Here is a 19,029-nt window from a genome sequence, read left to right as displayed (position 1 = left end):
ATATGATTCGTATAGCATTTTAGAGACAGAACTGTCAGCAAAATACTTTATATAAAAACTGGAACTTTTGCTTCTATAACATTCTACTGTAAGAAACTGTATGTAGAGATACAGAATTTGAATGTCATTTTATAAGTAAATTCAGTGCTTTCCTATAATCTCAGCTTCTTATACTGTATATTGTGTGATCATTTGCACAAGACTGCTGTGAAAAACCTTAAAACTGAACTTCTTGGCTCTTGCACAACTAAAATTTCAGACTTATTGCCACACTAACACACTATTATTCATTTAAATTACTTGGGGTTTTTTATCTTTTAAATCAGAAATACTCATTTCAGCCACTGTACTTTGTGAAGAAATGCAGCTGCCTGCACTTCTCCAAAAACTGCAAGTCTCCACAAGGAGTGAATAGATTTCCTTGAAATTTAAAGCAAAAACAGCATCTTACGGCCAAGAACAAGCAGGAAATATCAGCCTAACAGTGAATTGTTTTAGAATGATTTAAACCACTGAAAATTGAGGCTTGTAATCAAATTTCATCTCAGCCATAAACAGCATGTAAAAAGGAAAAGCATTCTTGGAATAATAACCAGAAGCTGCAAAACCTGAAGTTAACCAAAACTCTGAAGGTGAGGAAATGTCACACAAATGGATTATTCTTTTATTATTCTTTTTATTCAATTGATCCTAGAAAGATGTTAAAGCAGATAACTGCAGTGGTAGCCTAAATGGGCTTAATTTTACTTAGTGTTAATAAAGACTGGACTAACTCAGTACACAGACAGGAGAAGTAATTGGGAAAAGACAATGCAGAATTCTACACCAAAATATGTCATACTGCCCTCTCACAGACAGAAAAAACTTTCTGAGTGATGCCAAGTATATAATTATTTCAGGATGCACTGACACATTTACTCTTCTCCATTTTCATGCGATAGAACTATGAGCTATTATAATTGTATACAATGCTGAAGAGACTATATTATTATTCATACAAACCCACAATCTACACCTGCCTTTATAGACAAATAAAAGACACTGCATTGTTTCTCCAATTGAAGAGTATGGATAGGTTCATTTCTAGTGTTGCAAATTCCTGGAAAATTTGCAGTGTTAGAAATCTTTCCAAGAGAGGGAGCCACCCCTTGTCTCATGCTCCCTGTGCCTTCTCTAGACTAGGATCACCACCAGTCTGGGGTAGGTATGAAAGGCAGCTGCTGCTTGATCTCTCCCAGTCCCCAGGAGGAGTGGAGCAGGGGAAAAGCACCTTCCCTAAGGCAGCATGACTCCAGTCCTGGGAACACACAAGGCAGCATAGCCCTGCTGTTTGACTCCTTGTCTACAGTGAGGAAAATTATATGTATTCATTCCTGCATGATAAACCCTTGAGCAGGAGAGACCTTCCTCATTGAAAGGGTAGAATTTTTCTTCCAGATATGACATGTTTCCTGTGGGAGAAACTGTGTCAATGCCTGTACACTCCCAGTTTCTATTGAGAGAGCAGCATTTCTCCAACTATGAATGTAATGCTTGTCCATACCTTAAGTTTGATACTGCTCAATGAGTGGGTATAATGGAGGGTGATGAAGAGTAGGATAAGACAAGAATGAGGACTCAATCATGTGATTTCTTTTACATTATATAGCAAGGGGAACATACGTTCTTCACCTGTTAAATAGGATTGTTTTAGAATGCCACAGCAAGACAGCCAAGTCTAAACTGATCACTGCCTTTTTCTTCTCTTTATGAGTAAAAACCCAAACCTTTGAAGGTGTCAGACTGGTTCAGACAGTGATGCTCTTGCCTTGAACAGGGGATCTAGCTCATCTATTGAGGTCCCTTCCAGCCGCATTTTGTTCCCATCATTTTAGTTCATCTAATGTCCTAGTGCAATTTTTCTAAAGTCTGTGGACTTTGCTGCACTGCACATCCTTAGCATTTAGTATTACAACTGATGTTGCCAGGCCTAATACTCTTCCAAACCTGGCTAAGGCACCAATTTTCATTCAGGACTACATATTTGTCAGGCTTGAAGGCATAAGAAATTTTGTACCCAAAGGAATACTTGTTTACTGGACAATGTAAAAGTGGGATTTTGGTTGAAAATATAAAATCAGCCTTTATTACAGAGCCAGCACCACCAGAACAAAAAGTCATTTGCATACTCCTATCACAGTCAGAGATACTGTATACTACTGCTTTGCTCTTTGAGTAATAGTACAGTGATCTGAAAAGCCCCATTCCAGGTCAACATATGATATACAGGCTACAGCACATACTCTCTAGAGTGAGGAGGTAATAAAAGATGGGTAACTATTTGCATTTCATACCCTAGCAAGGGCTTCCTCAATGGTGATCATCTTCTCTTTGACCATCATCATCAGCTGGATCCGTTCTTCATCACTCATCGTGATCTCACTGGCCACATAACCAACATCCTCTCCTGGAGGACAAAAGGAAGAGATGAAAAGCATTAAAAAAAAGGACACAGCACTGACAGGAAAGGGTATGGAAATGACACTTTCCCAATACTGCTTCAGCTCCAGAACGTAGTTCCCATGGGGCTATGTGCCACAGGTAGGTCTGGGAAGGGGAAAAAGGTTCTCGTCACAGCCTCATGATGGTTACTGCATCAGGGCAAAGAGTCTAAATTCAGGTTCTCATTTTTTCTGCACAAGGGAAATATAACTTTATTTCTCCCCAGCAGCCAAAATTATGGCTTCCTGCCAACAAGAGGCAACTGGATTTGGGCACTGAAAGCAAGAGGGCACAATATGTAGAAAGCAACTACAGCACATCCTTGGTCATCTAAATCCTTGATTATTCCAGGGCAACCTTACTTGAGTAACTCATAACTCCTGCTATTGTGTAACAAACTGTTCTCTTTTTAAGCTTTATTTAATACAGCACTGTATCTCTATTCTTAAATTTCATACAGTGCTGTAACTTTCAACTGTTGGGATTATATATTGTTCTCCTTTAAGCTTTATTTAATACAGTACTGTATCTCTCTACTCTTAACAGTTTGATTCAGTAACTTGTAGCTCTTGGTACTGTATAACAAACTGATCTTTTAAGTTTACTGTATTTAGTATCGGTACCATTAAGTTTGGTATGGTTTTGCATTATGTCCTGTGCTGACCTGTATCACTCCATGAGATTCTGCTGTTTCATTTATCTGAAAGTATTCAGCTCATCTGAATGGATTTCTGGCAGGTGCTTTCCACAGGGGTCAGATAACTGTGCATGAACTGCATGATGTAAATTGCAACGCAGTGGGTGCATCTACACATATATTTACATCTCATTAAATTTACTGCTCAGTAAATGGGAATAGGCCGGCATCCACATTTGTAGGCATTAAGGTGCATTAATGCTGTGTGTGGACTGTGCAGTACGGGCACATGTCTACACGTGCATGCCTTTACTGAGCAGTAACTATGGTGATTTACACAAATGTGGGTGTAAATTTGGTGCCTGTATGATGCAGATATCAAATTTATGCCTGATTAGTTACTGCACAGTAACGCATGTTTAGACGCCTTACTATGCAGTAACATTGTGTGTATGGACTGACTTGGGACCTTTTTATTGGTCTCCTGATTCGATTTGGATTCAGAGATTTGGCCGCTGAATTGGGCCAAATCTCCTCCAAATCGAATCAGCACCCGAAGCTTCGCACAGCCCTAATAGGCAGCTGTGTGCAAAGGTAGCAACAGTCTGAGCCTCTAATTGTGAACTGCAACATGGAGACTATACAGAACCACAGCCCAGCTTTAAAAAGGCAAATCTCACTCTCAAATGAGCTCTGACCCAGTAAAAAAGAATCAAATTGCATATATATGTCCATGTATATATTGAAAGGCATGTCTTTTCCTATTCACCAGGGATTCACAGTGGTGTTTTCAAAGCAATGTAACGCAGTAGTTCTCAACCTTGTTTTTCTTCATGTGTGACCAAACTTTAAAATCAGAAATGGCCCAAGGGCTGCAGAGAAGAGCTTGGGATCTACACTCACCAGTTGTGTACACAAAGGCTCTGGTCAGAGCCACTCTCTCTTCTCCTCTTTTCCCTGCCCCTGAACTCAGATTGCTCAAAACAGCTCAGTGTATATGCAGAGCTCCAGCAGGAGCCATGTTGACATGTCGGTGAGGTCAGACAGAGACACGTTATTAGGTGACAGGCCATTCACATCTGCTTTATGGACTGCAGGTTGAACACCACTGATGTAGAGGATTTGAACATGCATCATCCACTAATGGAGTTCCCTCATTTCCCATTGTCTTCAATGAGAATAGGTCTCCAGTTTTGCAGTCTAACAGCTTATAAATCATCATTCTGATACAATTTAAGTCACAAAGAATCAAATATGTCATTTGCTGCTTATCCAGCTGCTTAGACATATTTGCCATGCTACCAATATTCATTTTACTTTCTACTTTGTTATATTTGTTTCTTAGATTTTATAGTGTTACGGAGACTCATTCACTGATAGGGCACTGTCTCCTTAAAAGCTTTACCTTTTGAAGTCTGTCTCATTATTCCTTTCTGGTTCTTTCGGAAATTCTGCCAAAAATACTTATTTTTCTTTTTCCAGTCTGCTTTCCCTACACAGAACAGGACAAAAAGTACAGATAAGGAATGTTAACAAGAAAATTTAAATTTTTCCTTAAAAACTACATCATACATTTACCAAGGAAAAAAATCCCCAGATTGGCTCTTTTTCTTATTTTCTCTTGAAAATGAAATAACTATACTTAGCACTAACCAAAATAAACACACATGCTTAATAATGTGTTAATCACGGATGGCATGGCTGATTGAGATAAGTCAGTGAGAGGCATTTTTTGAATTATAAACAAAGAAAATTTTGCATGAATTTTGACATTTAACTGTTAACATCAAGCATTCCTGTGTTTTAGTGTGTTTTGCTTTTTTATTCCATTTTGATGAGCCACAATTATTTAGATTAAAATCCCAAATCAGATAAGAACTATTATTTTTTTCATATTCTTTTTGCTAATCTGCATAAGAAATTCTATAAGTCTAGCAACTATAGCTATATTTCCCACCATGAATTTGTTTGTTAACTTAGACAAAATTGGGGAGGAGGAAAATAGAGAGGAAGGGTGGCCCTAGACAGATCAAAAGCAAAAACAATGGCCTCACCCTCCAGAAGTCCCCCAGGGATTTTATTAATATAGCTAAAGATTATTATAGCAGGTAAAAGGCGTGAAAAGACACTGAAAATCATCTCTTTGAAATATAAATATAGCCTCTGAAAACACCATAAACAGTTTAATATAATAGGGAGAGAGCCTGGTAAGTGATGCCAAATGATTTGAAATATAGTAGTGAGTTATTCACCATGAGAGGTAGTTTTGAGGAGGCAATAGACAGAGAGCAACAATATTCTGCCATTCAGGCCTCTGCTGCACAGTGGACAAAGCAGTCGCCTAGAGATGCATCACTTAATTTTAAAGGATGTAAAAGGATCAATCCCACCCCCAACCCGGCTTTAGTGAGGCTGGGGATACTCAGCCCTTCTAATACTGCACCCTTGAAAAACCAAAACTTAACTATTTCATAGATTTCATAGACATTAGGGCTGGAAGGGACCTTGTAAGATCATCGGGTCCAGCCCCCTTCCCAAGGGGCACAAATTAAATATATTTAATTTGTGGATAAAACAGAAGTAGCAAATACAATGAAATATACTGACCTACAGAGCCGTCTTCAGAACTTGATTTATGAATGGAGAGTCTAGAAAGGAAAATTGAAAAAGACTTATTGACTTTTCACATTGCATAAGAACTGTACAGTAAATTGTGGTTTCAAACAATTGTATCAGCAAATCTTTTTTCTTCTTTTCCTTGTCTTGTGAGCTCGAGACAGTAGACAAACCAGTCACAGTAACCAAGTTCCTCTCTGAAAGTTCTGAAAAAAACGTCATATGACTGATCTGAGAACACGGACATTAAAAAGACTACATATTGTCCCTTGCTTCCTACTTCGTCTGTCTAAAAAAGTAGCATTCGGTTTTAGAAACCATAACACAGAGATGTATTTATTCAGTTATTTTGTTTAGCTGACAATAGAAACATGTTTTGCACTTCTACAGCATCTTATGTCTAGGGTGCAAAAAGAGGTTTGTAAATATTCATCAATCAGAGCCTCAGGATCCCACTGTGAGGGAGACAGCAATTATTTCACACACTCCACAGAGAGGCAAACCAAGGCTTGGCCAAGGCTATACTGAATGTCTGTGAAAAAGCAGAGCACATGAGCCTGTTCTTCTGATTCCCATCCACATGCTGTGATGCTTCCTTACTGAAAAGCTAACAGAACATGCTGCTGTTAATAAAATAAAATAATATTTTTTTTAAAACCAGCCGCGTGTTAAGTACCATATTTTCTCGCATAGAAGAGGTCCCCAAATAGAACACACACCCTATTTTTGGAAGACCCCAAGAATGGGAAAAAGTCTTACCATAGAGTAAGGGTCCAGAGGTCTGAAAAGTACTAGATGTCTGGGGTTTCTGCAGCTGGGGACTGTGCGCCAGGGCCCAATCCACCATAGTGACTGTGGGGCTCCAGGGCAGAGCCCAGTCCAACATGCTGGCACTGACACCATGTAGCAGGGCTGGATCTGGCACGCTGAGTACTGGGGTTGTGTGCGAGCCCGGTCCTGAGATCTAAGTGGAGTCTGTGACCTCATGCTGGCTCTGGAACCATGTGCCGGGTCAGACAGCTGGCCCAATTCAGCGCACAGGAGGAGGGGCTCCCCATAGGTCTGAAAATTTGGTGGTAGGGGAGGGGAAGGGAAAGAGCTGTGGCACATTATGGCAATTAATGATGCAACCACTAGACCCCTCCCCCCCCTTCATAGATCTGTTGGGAGCACTTTTTCTCACTTATCATGTGCACCCCAATTTTTCCCAGCTGGGCTGGGGGGAAATGGTGTAGGTTATATGCAAGAAAATATGCTAAATCTTATTTGCTCAGTGTTTAAGCTCACTCGTCTCCCCTGAAGTACAGGGCCTCACTCATCATCACTCATGGCTCACTGCATGATCTTGAGCAAGTCACTAGTTCCTCTGTGTTTGGGGCTAATGGTAATCATGAAATTCTGTAAAGTTCTTTGAAGTCCTCACAGAAAAATTTCTGTCTATCCAGTATTTCTACTGGCTTCAATGAACTTTAGCTCGGGGTCCAAATACAGGTCCTTATTACTATTATTGCTGTGTGCGTATTGCTCTATTTCATGTGGTTGCACAAGGTTTATGTTGAATTTATATGAAATTAAAACAAGCACAGTTTAAACTACAACAGATTACATAAAACAGAAAAAACAGTCTTCAAGTTTTGCATAGAAACATGCAGCATAGGCTGATTATTTCATAAGGGTTTTTTTGTTTTCTTGCCAATATTCCCTAGGCTCTTCAGCATTTTCTTCGGCTCCCAGAAGAGGGCACTGCAGAAGTTTTGATCAATTCAGAAAACCTTTAAAAGAATAACTTTTTATTTTGGACCAGTTCACAGTGTAAAAGATGCAAGCAATTACTGGCCAACATTTTATAAGCATGAAAAACACGCTCATCAATTTGCAAAGACATCATTAACAGGGAAATGAGACAGTGTGAAGTTTAGTTTTGATTTAGTAATTCATTCAGGCAAACAGAGGCTGGCACAGCAAAGCTGTGAAATGCCATCTCCTTTCTACTTCAGTCTGATTAGAAATTTAATACGGCACAAGCAGCAAATGAACTGATACAACCAAATTCCAGATTTGGACTGCACCAGGTGCAAAGAGGCATTTGCTAATCTCCTGGCTGATGAAGTTTACACTTGGAAAGGATGGATTATAAGGAGAAAATTAATGATCTAGGTGGTTCACAGCCTTTGCTGCCAAACTCTTGGTTCTCATGAAGGAGCTGAGTAAGAAGCACAGGAGGAAAGTTCTCAGTTCTGACAGCTTTTGTGGTGAAGACCCTCACTGAAGTCAGTGCCCAAACTCCTATAGACTTCAATAGGGTTAGGATTTCACCCTGCAGTTCTAAGATAATCAGGGCAATAGCATTTCCTAAATGGGATAAAGGAATGAATGACACCAGATAAGAAGTACATGGACCTTTGTATGAAGACAATAATGTAACTTGGCTTTCAGCCCTTGAAACTAAAGAACTAATCCTGTTAACTTTATGCCCTCTTGCCCGGACTTTCCCTGAAAGCAAACTTGATTATTTTATCTATTTTAAGCTATTTTGGTTCTTATAAAGGGTGCCAAATTGAGAGCCCAGGAAAATGAAGCCTATTTATCATAGGAACACTGCCTCACCAGTACACATAGGCCTTGAACCTGTGCCTGAAAGCTTGTTCAACATCTCTTCCAATGATAAAGTTAGTCCAATAAAAGATACCACTAAAAATTTCTTACTTTTTGATCTGGAGAGGCAGCTTCTTATAACAAGCGGCTTGTTCAGCGTTCAGTACCATTTTAATCCTTTTCTTCTTGCCAGACTTGTCAACAGGGATGTAACAATATATCAGATGTAGTGGTGATGTCTGTGATGTGGAACTGGCCTCACATCCCTAAGAAACGGCCTGAAGCCATCAACCCATTTAATTTTGCCTTCCACAGAGGAGCAGAAGCAGGAAAAGGAGCAAAATTTGTAGGCTCCTGTGGTAGACATGGTGTGGGTGGGGGAGTTGTTCATGGGAAGCAGGCCACCAAATACTTTGTAACTCTGATTTACAAAAAAGTAAATGAACTTTTTGCCACAGAATGCAAATTCCAATTGTCATTTCATGCATTCTCTAATTATGAAGTTTCACATTCCTGGGCTGACCTTGAAAATGCTAACAGCTGGTCTCAAAAGATGGAAAAGCTGACAAAAATCTAGCACACAAATTCTGATAAGACAAGGCACTTGCCTCCAAGGCCTTCCAGACAACTTTGATGTTTTAAAATCCATGGTGAAATCAGTCGAGTGTTTTACTTCTGAGATGTCTGGTAAAAGATTCCATGGTACCTCTGAGTTGTTTTATGTTCAATTTGCCCATTACCCCGCCTTGCTGCGTGAAATCTGCAGCTCCTCTGTGAACGTGCACTGAAAGTGTTTTGTGTTCTTCCATTCATAGACTGATAACTTGTACTGAAAGTTAATGATGCAGTGACACTTGGCAGAAATTTCAGCACTGCATGTCTGAAAGGGAGCCAAATGCCATTACTCCACTGTGGAGGCCTTCATTTTTGTTGTGGTCTGATGTACAACTTCATTAGAAGGCTACCACATGAAATGCACTGTCATAGCGTAGAACTGAAGAAACCTAGGAATATAGGTTCAGAAGAGAAGGAAAAAAACATATATGGCCATGTATAGCACAGGAAGAGAAGCACTTTCCTATCCACTCAGTATAAGTAGGATGTGACTTTTAAAATGTCCAAGACTTTATTACTGAACCTCACAATTTCAAAACCATGCCTAGGCTTGTGGTTGTAGGTCTGAGACCTAGAAACAAGAAATAAAAACAAGAAGTGAAAACTGTGTCATGACAGACTTTCTAAATATGAAGGTTACTTTAGGGATCCAAAGATCCTGTTCAATATATGCCTGCTTTAGAAAGACAATGTGCTCCAATGCAGCTGGAAGCTTGGGTGCATTAGTTTTTATACAATATGATGGCAAAAACAGCTGTATCAAAGACTTCTGGGACTTAACTTTCCATGAATTTGCAGGAACTGGCAATGCCTGTGTTACATGTACCTGTTTCTTACTCCCATAATTTCTAGCATGTCCAGGACACCCTAAGGTCCAAGATCACTACACATGTACTCAATACAAGCTAACAGAACAAAGCATACAGTTATAAAACAGGCTTTTAGCAAAAGCTGTATCAAACAAGTTAGACTAGACTAGCTTTCCCTATTAAGCGTGTGATGATTCTGGTCTCAGATAGGAAAGCACTGGGGCTCATCTTGCATATACAAGGTCTGATTTTATAAGACACAGAGTCCAATGTGCCCTGAGATACAAAAATAGCCCTGAGCTGGTACATTACAGAATTGGAAAGGGAAACAAATGGCACCATGTGCTGCTTTTATGAATGTGCCTGTTGGCTTTAGAAAGCCTATCATTCTCAAAACAAAACATAAACATCAGAGCAGGGAATGAGGCCATTTCAATTGGCTTTTATTTTCCTGTTAAGTATTATAAATGCAGATGTGCTTTAAAACATGGCCACATCTCAGTCGTAGGGTATAAAATCTACAGGTGTAAAGTGCAGTCCAAAAATGAAACCACTACTGTTATGATCTTCAATAAATTGATACTGGCTCTCATTCCTTCTGAATGGCTATTTACAACTTACTGGATGTGAATGGTGTGGAATGTCATTTTGATCCTACAAATATTATTTGCTTTTGGAGTGGTGAATAAACAAATACAAAAGCTTTTGCCAGCTCTTTTGGAAGGCCACTTGGTTATCTGCATGCATTATATAAGGCCCAGTCACATAATTAGCGTGAAAACAGACAGACCTATAAATGTAACTGACTGAATACAAGATAATTTATCTACCGGGGGCTGGCAGAGTGGGGAAAATAGGCCTTTAGTATTCTTATCAAATTTGCATGAACCTGAAGGGAAACATTTCTGCAAGGTTCTGACCTTGCTGGCATCAGTGTGAGAAAGAGATGCAAGGCAAAGAGGTTCCATTCAATTATCTTCTCATTATGTTTCCATAGAGATGGCTCTTTAAGCAGGTCAAAACTTTCTCAGTGGAAACAAACACTGAACTGTTTCTTTTTTTTTCCACCACCGACAACGTGGAAGCAGCCATGTTGGTTCCACTAGTGCAGTCCGAGCACGGCAACCCGCAAGGGATGCGCTATCAGCCTTTCATGTTCAGCAAGTGGCAAGAGCAAGCACAGAGGGATCCATGCAAAGAGGCAGTAATCATCTGCTAAAATTCTTCTACAGCACAGAGCAGGGCCTTCTCCGATGAATGCACTATATTTACGAGGCACGCTGATCCTTACGTGCTGTGCTGACTGGCTGTCACAAGTTTGGCATTCTTTTGAAGAGTCCTTCATGCCTCCTAACACAAAATTACCAGGACTGAAATCTTCTTCCAGCTGCTCAAAAGCACACTGGTCTCTCTTGTCACATGTCACAGGCAGTGTTTGGCTGGTCTCTCACTTCTTTTGTGAGTGTTATTGTGGGAGTTTCCTGCCCTACTTCTCCTAGAAAGGCTGTTTGCAGGCAGCATGAATAATTTGGATTCAACTAAATATGGGGCCTTAAACACATTCACCGACTCCGTTTGCAAGCACAGCATATAAAGAAAATTATCTTCAATCCTGCGGAAATTTGGGAGATGAAGCTTCTGTTTGCTTTTCTTTTTTTTTTTTTTTTTTGATGAGCCTTGCAATTTTTAACTTACTCAGGAATGGCAATTTATTCTGTCCTTAATTAACTGCAGTCCTTGACATCCTTTTTCATCCACTACCCATTTTTCTGTTTTTTCCCTCTTCCTGCCTCATGTCCCCTATCAGTCTAGTTTTCCCGTTTCATCATGGATGAGCTCATAGTCATCTGCCACAGTTAATTTGGACACTGTGAAAAGCTGCCAGAATCAACTACGACAGAATTTAAGCCGCAGCAATAGTCATGTGCCCTCGAGCGCTGATTTAAATAACCTTCTGTATTTGAAACCTGACCTGGTGTCTGGATGCTACAATGGCAAAGCATTAGGAGGTTCAGTGCTTAATATAATGGCCATTGACCTACAGGGGTCAGAGTTTAAGTCTTAAGTGCACATAAAGAGAGCATTTTTAAAAAAGACTGCTACTTTAAGTAGGAAATCCTTTTGAACAAGAGAGCATTGAACTGTGAGTTTTCTCCCAGCACTGGGTTGTTTTGGAGGGTTATCCAAAATAATTTTGACTTTATACGGTAGGGTGGCGGATGGGTTTTGAACAACAAACCTTCATCTTTTCACAATGGATTTAATCCACAGTTTGCCCCCAAAAGGAGGACAAAGTGTGCAGACATAACTATACAACAATCCCTTAGAATTCAACAGTCTACTGCAACAAGAGCCTCAGCACTCACAACTATGCAAGCTATACATTGTATTGTAGGTACAACATATCCACTGGCCAGAGATCTCCCCTAGGATCTGAGACGGTGAGAAGTTCAGTTTAAGACAGGCATGGAGCACAACAAAGATTGTTATGCTTCTGAACAGCTGAAGCAGAGAGTTAGGCACACAGCTGCTGAAGACACAGGGGCTCTTGCACGTTGGAACGTAAAGCCCCTCAACAATGTCACAGCGTGCAGCACGCAGGGCACACGAATGCTCTGTGCATTCCAGGTCAGGTGGGATTTAGGTCTAGAAGTTCAATGGGCAGAGAATACTTAAAATCTGTCGCCCTGTAACCAGGCAGATACAAGCACAGGAATCATAACATTAGCATGCTACTGTATTTACTCAAATCCAAGATGAGGTTCCCTTTCACCCCCAATCAGTATGGGGGGAAAAAGCCACCTCCTGGATTCAAGTGCTGGTCTGGGGCAGGTAGCAGCTCAGTTTTGACTTTGGCTTAGGGCTTGAGGATGGTTTATTTGGCAGGGGAGCGGGTTCATGGCTGGGGGAGTGTAGAGGAGACTGCAGGTTGTGGGGTGGAGCCTGTAGTCTATACCTGTTCCCCCACCCCCTGCCTTCCCTACTCCCTTGCCTCCTGCTCCTCCTCCCCCATTACCTCCTGCTCCAGCTCTGGTCCCTTCAGCCCCAATGTGGCTCAGCCAGGAGCTGCCACCACTTCTCGCCAGCTGGACTGGGCTGGGGCTGCCGCTGAAGGAGCAAACAGAGCTCTAGCAGAAGGTAAGGTGGAGAGACAGGCAGGGAGTGGGGGAAGCAGGCATAGGGGGGAAAAGGGTAGGAGGCAGGGTGCAGGGCAGGGGCAAAGGACAGCACAGGGTAGGAGAGGCAGGCAAGCAGGGGCAAGCACAGACTTGGAAGGGCAAGCAGCAGGGGAGCAGACAGGCACAGGGGGAAAAGGGGCAGCGGGTAAAGCAGTACTGCTTTCCCCATCACAGCAATCTTGGGGGTGGGTGCAGATTTAAGATGACTTTCCACTAATTAGATTCTATGCACAGAAAATCCCAACAAACTTATTATGACAAATTATTAGGGAGGGATCATCTTAAATTTGAAGTTGTCTTGGATTTGGGCAAATACAATAGATCTGCATTTCCATGGTTAGCAGAGGATTTCAGAAGTACAGTTAAAGAATCAGTGGTTGCCCCATTACATGATGCGAAGATCCAAGGACTCACCCAGACAAACATGACAGCAATCCCTATGGGGTGCCAGATTCATCACAATTATAACCCCCAACTTTTTTTTCCTTTTGCATTACATATCATGCTGCCTGTGAGTGGTGCTCTTGAGCCTGTCACCTAGTTCTTACTCCTTCTTGGAGGCTCTTTAATATGATGCATCACTTTTAAAAAAACCAAAAGGCCAGTGCAGTGGACAGTGACAGCAAACACCTCTTCCCCCAGGGGGAAAACACATAATTCCTCCATGAAACATCCCATTTCTGCTAATAACAGGATGAGAGACAGGATGCAGAAGCCTGAGTTCAAGGTGACTGGATTTGACCTGGATTTCCTATCAAATGTATAGTGTTTGTCAGGCCATGATGCTGTCTTGACTCAAAAGAACGGGGAACTGGGATCTAGTTAGAAAGTTGGTTTCCGCTGTTTGAAACATTGTTTGCAATGATGTGAAATCCCCTTCTTAGTGTTGGCCCAAGAGAACATCCTTGGGGAGTTGCCGTTTCAGAGTAATAATCACTGAGTGTATGCACTCCTGGTGCAGCATATTACGGGAACTAAGCAACAACAGTAATCTCCAAGAACATGTTTACTGGGCATCTCGGTTTCTATTGGTCATGCTTCTAGTCAAAACCAAAAGTCAACTGGATTTGCAGTTCTGGATACATTTATGGTCAAAAATGAAAAACACATCAGTGACAGATAAGGGCATACACCACAATAATGAAGGCAAACTCAAAGCTTTACAGTATTACACTGACATTATATTTGGTCAGAAGGCTGCGGGTTAAAGGGGAAAAGGAAAACTTAACATAATAAAAAATCCCCTCTACTATTAACAGAGAAAAACCACAAACATACCATGAGTATTTCCCCATTTTGAGTTAGTTTCAGAGTACTATATCACTAGAAGAACTGCATAATGGATTCAATTTGTAGAAGCAACTTGTGTTTGAAAAAACTCAATTGATCACAAGCTTGCAAATTAGATTTAGAAGAACTGGAATTAGAACAAATGTGACTTTGTCTTTTATTATTTACTGAACACATTTCTGACCACTTTTACATCCTTCATACTACTGACTACACAAGCAATATAATTGTGTGTAAATCTCAGATGCCTGTCCGCTCTTCATTTATTTATTTTTGCCTACCATGAGGATTTTTCATGTTGCTAATGTTAATATTTTTCCTGCAGTTTTTCCTCTGGGCCCAAGCCCTCTTTGTGATAGCCAATTTAGTGGAATAGGCATATTCCATATTATGGCATGTATACATATTTACAGATACACATTTTAGCTCCCTTCTATTTCTGAGCTATAATTGCATGGAGAGCAGCCGCCAAGCCTGATGTTGTTCTGCCCCCATTTTGGAGAGACTTCCACCTGAGGCAAGGAGGTAATTTGGAAGGGGGGGGAGGGGGGGTTGCCTCTATATTGAGATGCTGAGGAAGGTTGTTATACCAGTTGTTACAGCTGATTATGTGGCAGACAGATATTTGTCCAACAGAAGTTGGATGAGACTACCAACCCATTTTACACAATTTTGAACAGATGGCAACAACGATGACCTCGGCAGAAATCTTAATATGGCTTCAGGTGAGACTGTACACAAACTGCATATTTGTACCACAAGCATACAAGCTGGTCTGTTTCCACAATGCAGCCAAAGACTTATTTTTATCTTTAAATTGGGTTTTGCAGGGGGGAAAAAAATCAGGTTAAAATAAACACAACCTTCTCCAATCGTCTCAGCATCTCATCTTGGTGGGATCTTGAGAGTCTGTCAAATTGAAGTGTCCAAGTATGTTATTTTATGACTTTAGACATTGGCAATATATGCCCTTGTCACTCTGAATAGCAGTTTTTCTGCTTATTGCTATTAACAGTAAGCTATTAGGACCTTATTACATCGTTCTGAACATTAGTTTCTTTTCATACAAAGCTGGTCAGTGTAATCAGAACTACTGTTACTTTCAGAAGCATCTTAGTTTCATAATCTTGTAGATGCTAGGGGCTGGAAGGGACCTTACATATCATCAGGTCCAGCCCCTCTGCACATGGACAGGAAAGACTGCTGGGATCAAATGATATCAGCAAGGTGGGCATCTCATTCACCCAAAGTATAGCAAAAGCTCTGTTATCTGGCACCCATGGGGAATGGGGGATGGGGGGGACAACCAAATATGCCAATTATCTGAGAAGCACGAACAGGCGCCGTTGCCTGTTCGGGCCACCGCCCCTCCCGCTGTACCTGGTGTGCCACTGCCCCTCCTTGGTGTCAGTGTGCCAGAGGACAGGGAAGGGGGCCCCGTGTAGGCTGCTTCGACCCAGGCCGTGGTCCAAAGTCAGTCAAAGTGGGACTCGGTGAAACTGCAAGTGGGATTTCCAGTTCTGCTTTTGCCACATCGATCAGCATGCCAGTTAATGGGGCATGCCAGTTAATAAAGTGCCCGATAACACAGCTTTTACTGTATCAGTCACTAAACCTTGTTCATCCTGAATTCATGGAAACATTTTGATTCATTTTAATGGCTGAAAATTGGATTTATTTTCTGGCAAATTTTACTTGGGCCTTGAAGAAACTGCTACAGTAGAATGCTTTTCAGCATAAAAGAATCTGAATATTTTGTCATCTGAGGAACTAAATGGCTCCAGTTGGAAGAAGGTTATTTGCCTTCCGAATTCTTTCTACTTCCACATAACCGTGCTACACGGAGGCAATGCCACTCAGATAGCAGAATGAAACTGGCACTGATCAATCAGATTGTCACTGTAACAAGCATCTGCCTATATCAGGTCTGCTTTGACCATTTTCCACTGATGTTTCCAATGTAGCATCAAATGGCTATTGTCCATTGCAGTTTTCTATATCATGTCAAATAGAAGGAATTTCTTTAGATGACACATGTTAACTGATTTGTGATCAGGCAGTCTTTCTTAACAAATAACTTTTTCTGATCCAGAATTGCATCTCTTTGGATGGATGAAATCTGTTTTCTATTGTAATTCATACGCATTCTCTCAGCATGTACACTCTCATTCCTGAAATTCAGAAGACAAAGTTCTTTGGGTAAATGCAATATCTTTTATTACACCAACCCAATAGCCGGAAAGATTGTTCTTTGCAAGCTTTCGGGTACAAAGACCCGTCTTCATGCACAGGGAGAGTTTTCTGAAAGAACTCCTCTACACCATCCATCTGGAATGAGGACTGAAGTTATTCTTTCAGTAAAAGAAACAGGCACTCCAGGAACATAACAGTCCAGACTATCCATTTGTAGTTCTTAGGTCCTTTTTATTCTCGAGGGCTGCAGAACAGCACTCATGAGGAAAGAGGCTGTGGTCCAATTGCCCTGGGACTTGTAACACTTAGTTTCTATTCCCAGCTCTGCCACTGGCCTGCTGGGTCACCATGGGCAAGTCACTTGATAGCTCTGTGCTCCCTTTATCATTTCTTAAAATGTGGATGATGACATCTATATACTTTGTAATATGTTTTGAAATCCACAAGCAAAAAGTTCTATGTATGAACTAAGTACCATTAATAGTGTCTGTCTTCTTAGCTTGTTCCCCGCTTTGCACTTAAAAGTTTTCAAACAAGTGCTGTAACGATGATACAATAAAACAGAGCTATATTGGAAGGGAACTTTTTATGAGAGAATGAGATTTTTCACTGATTGACTACAGGAGATTGGGCATGCAGGATTTTGGCTGTTACCATTTTAAATCCTATGTCATCTAGTCCTGTTCTGAGAGCACGTGGAACTGAAACAGAAATGGTGGCAGCTGTTTTCTCCCTGTATATACTAGGGGCTTCTAAAATCACCGGGATACAACCTACATTCACAAGAGCAGCAATTTGTTGAAAAAATATTCTAATGGAAATAAGGTCCCAGGGTGCAATTTTTAAATATGGGTCCCTTTAAGATATTTAAAATCAGAATTGAAAAGTTCTATTAAAGCAACACACATTTGCTATTGAGGTCTGCATTTATTTTCTTAACTTGTCCAGCTGGCACAAGACTAAGAAGTGTAGGCACTGGAAATACTGGGCTAGATATTTTTGTGCACTGCTGCACGTTACCCCTAGCAGTAGAGATCCCAGATCCTGGGATAAAAGCAAGAAGCAAAGAAAACAAGCATACACATTTCAGTAGGAAGTGACAGTAAACAGAAACCCTCTCAGTCTGCACACACAGAGAGGTTTTTATTAAGGACTACTAAAATTAACATTCCTTTTAACTTGCTTTTTTTAAATACCCCATTCTCTTGGCACCTTCTTCAAAAGCACAACTGCAAAAGCATGAGTAAAAAGGAAGGAAAAACCAGTTTCAGCATGCAATTTCCCCCCCCCCATTTTCTTTTTTTCTGGGCCAGTTTAAGTTTAGGATAGTTTTTCAAAAAGAGAGATGCGGTTTGTAATGGGTCAACTACACCCTGCACCATTGTCAAAACACCTCTATTTATGTTGGACATACAGCTAGGGGGCACACAGAGAGGAAAAAAGAAATATAAAAAGGCCAAGAAAAAGGGAGGGGTAGTAGGTGTCAAATTCTTTTCCTCAAGGGATTCATCTGGAACCATGCAACATCAAATCCATTTAACATGAATTAGCTGCTTCATGCAAAAATTCCTGCACCGAACTCCACCTCGCCATGCCCAAACTTACTTCCTTTCAGTCTCTGGTGTTGACACAGCACTGCTGAGGCCAAGTGATTCCTATAAGAGAAGATACATTGCTGTGAGCGCAGACACAACAGCAGGCTTTCCCCAACTGGTGCAGAATATCAAATTAAAAAAAAAACCCCACAACCAAAACAAAAATAGATGATTAAAGTCACTGCGCTTACTTCAATCTGGGATCGCAGCTGGAGGGATGTGGGGCTGGCATCGGGTTTCTCCTAAAAGAGAACAGATGTCAGGTTAATGAAACATCCGAACGTGGCAGCATTCCCCACAAAACCAGCTAGGAAGGGGGAGAGGAAAGAAACAGGAGAGAGGAACAGATCATTGCCAAACTTCAAAACCTTTCAAATGGGAACCATTAGGAACCACTCCCTGAAGAAACTTGGAAAGAGTCAAAGAGAGGTAAATGACACGATTAGCACAGAGCATAGCACAGTGGAGGGCCAAAAAAGAGGTAGGCTTAAATTTCAAGAAAAAGATCACAGGAATGGTCTTTGCTGAGTTATCAATATTTGAGATATTCTTACAGGAGGACTGACAGCCTCATGAAACATTTTTTCATTTCAGACCTATGCCCCACTGATAAGAAAAATATGTTTCCTTGCAGAATCTCATTCAGTCACTAGATGTCTGTGTGTGCTACACAGACCCTCCAGATGGTCCGTGGTTTTGATCCCTGGTAAACGAGGGAGTCAAAGCTGGACCTCAAGCTGTACTGAGGTTTTCTTATGTCAATAAAGTAGTTTGCATTAATAAACACCTCCCATTTTAAGACAAACTGTGATTCTACATATTGTGAAAGTCCCCCCATCTGCCCTCTGTGAACTGCAACACAGGTTTAGGGATGGACCTCAAAGGGGTTATTGAACTAACCAGAGCCATAAAAAGAAATTCACAACAAATAATAGGCTGCATACCAAACGTTTGTGGGCTAACCTTTGGTTTGTGCTTCAAAACATTGCAAAACATTAAAATGGCATGTCCTAGGTGAT

The 19,029-nt window shown here is 41.0% G+C and overlaps 1 protein-coding gene across 6 annotated transcripts in view; it reads right to left on the bottom strand.

Moving 5' to 3' along the window:
• Positions 1 to 19,029, bottom strand: part of SASH1 (SAM and SH3 domain containing 1) — an 843,969-nt gene that overhangs the window by 69,330 nt on the left and 755,610 nt on the right. For all 6 annotated transcript variants that reach the window (XM_019488349.2, XM_019488350.2, XM_059713862.1 and 3 more), the window contains 5 exons: positions 18,202 to 18,252; positions 18,021 to 18,070; positions 5,726 to 5,766; positions 4,524 to 4,610; positions 2,334 to 2,446 (listed from right to left, as the gene is read on the bottom strand). In XM_019488349.2, coding sequence (XP_019343894.1) covers positions 2,334 to 2,446; positions 4,524 to 4,610; positions 5,726 to 5,766; positions 18,021 to 18,070; positions 18,202 to 18,252 — 342 coding nt within the window. The remainder of the gene's footprint in view (positions 1 to 2,333; positions 2,447 to 4,523; positions 4,611 to 5,725; positions 5,767 to 18,020; positions 18,071 to 18,201; positions 18,253 to 19,029) is intronic.

The sequence above is a fragment of the Alligator mississippiensis genome, chromosome 1, assembly GCF_030867095.1.
Source record: "Alligator mississippiensis isolate rAllMis1 chromosome 1, rAllMis1, whole genome shotgun sequence".
Taxonomy (NCBI): domain Eukaryota; kingdom Metazoa; phylum Chordata; order Crocodylia; family Alligatoridae; genus Alligator; species Alligator mississippiensis.
The sequence above is the reverse complement of the archived record's forward strand: the minus strand, read 5'-3'. Positions and strand labels throughout refer to the sequence as shown.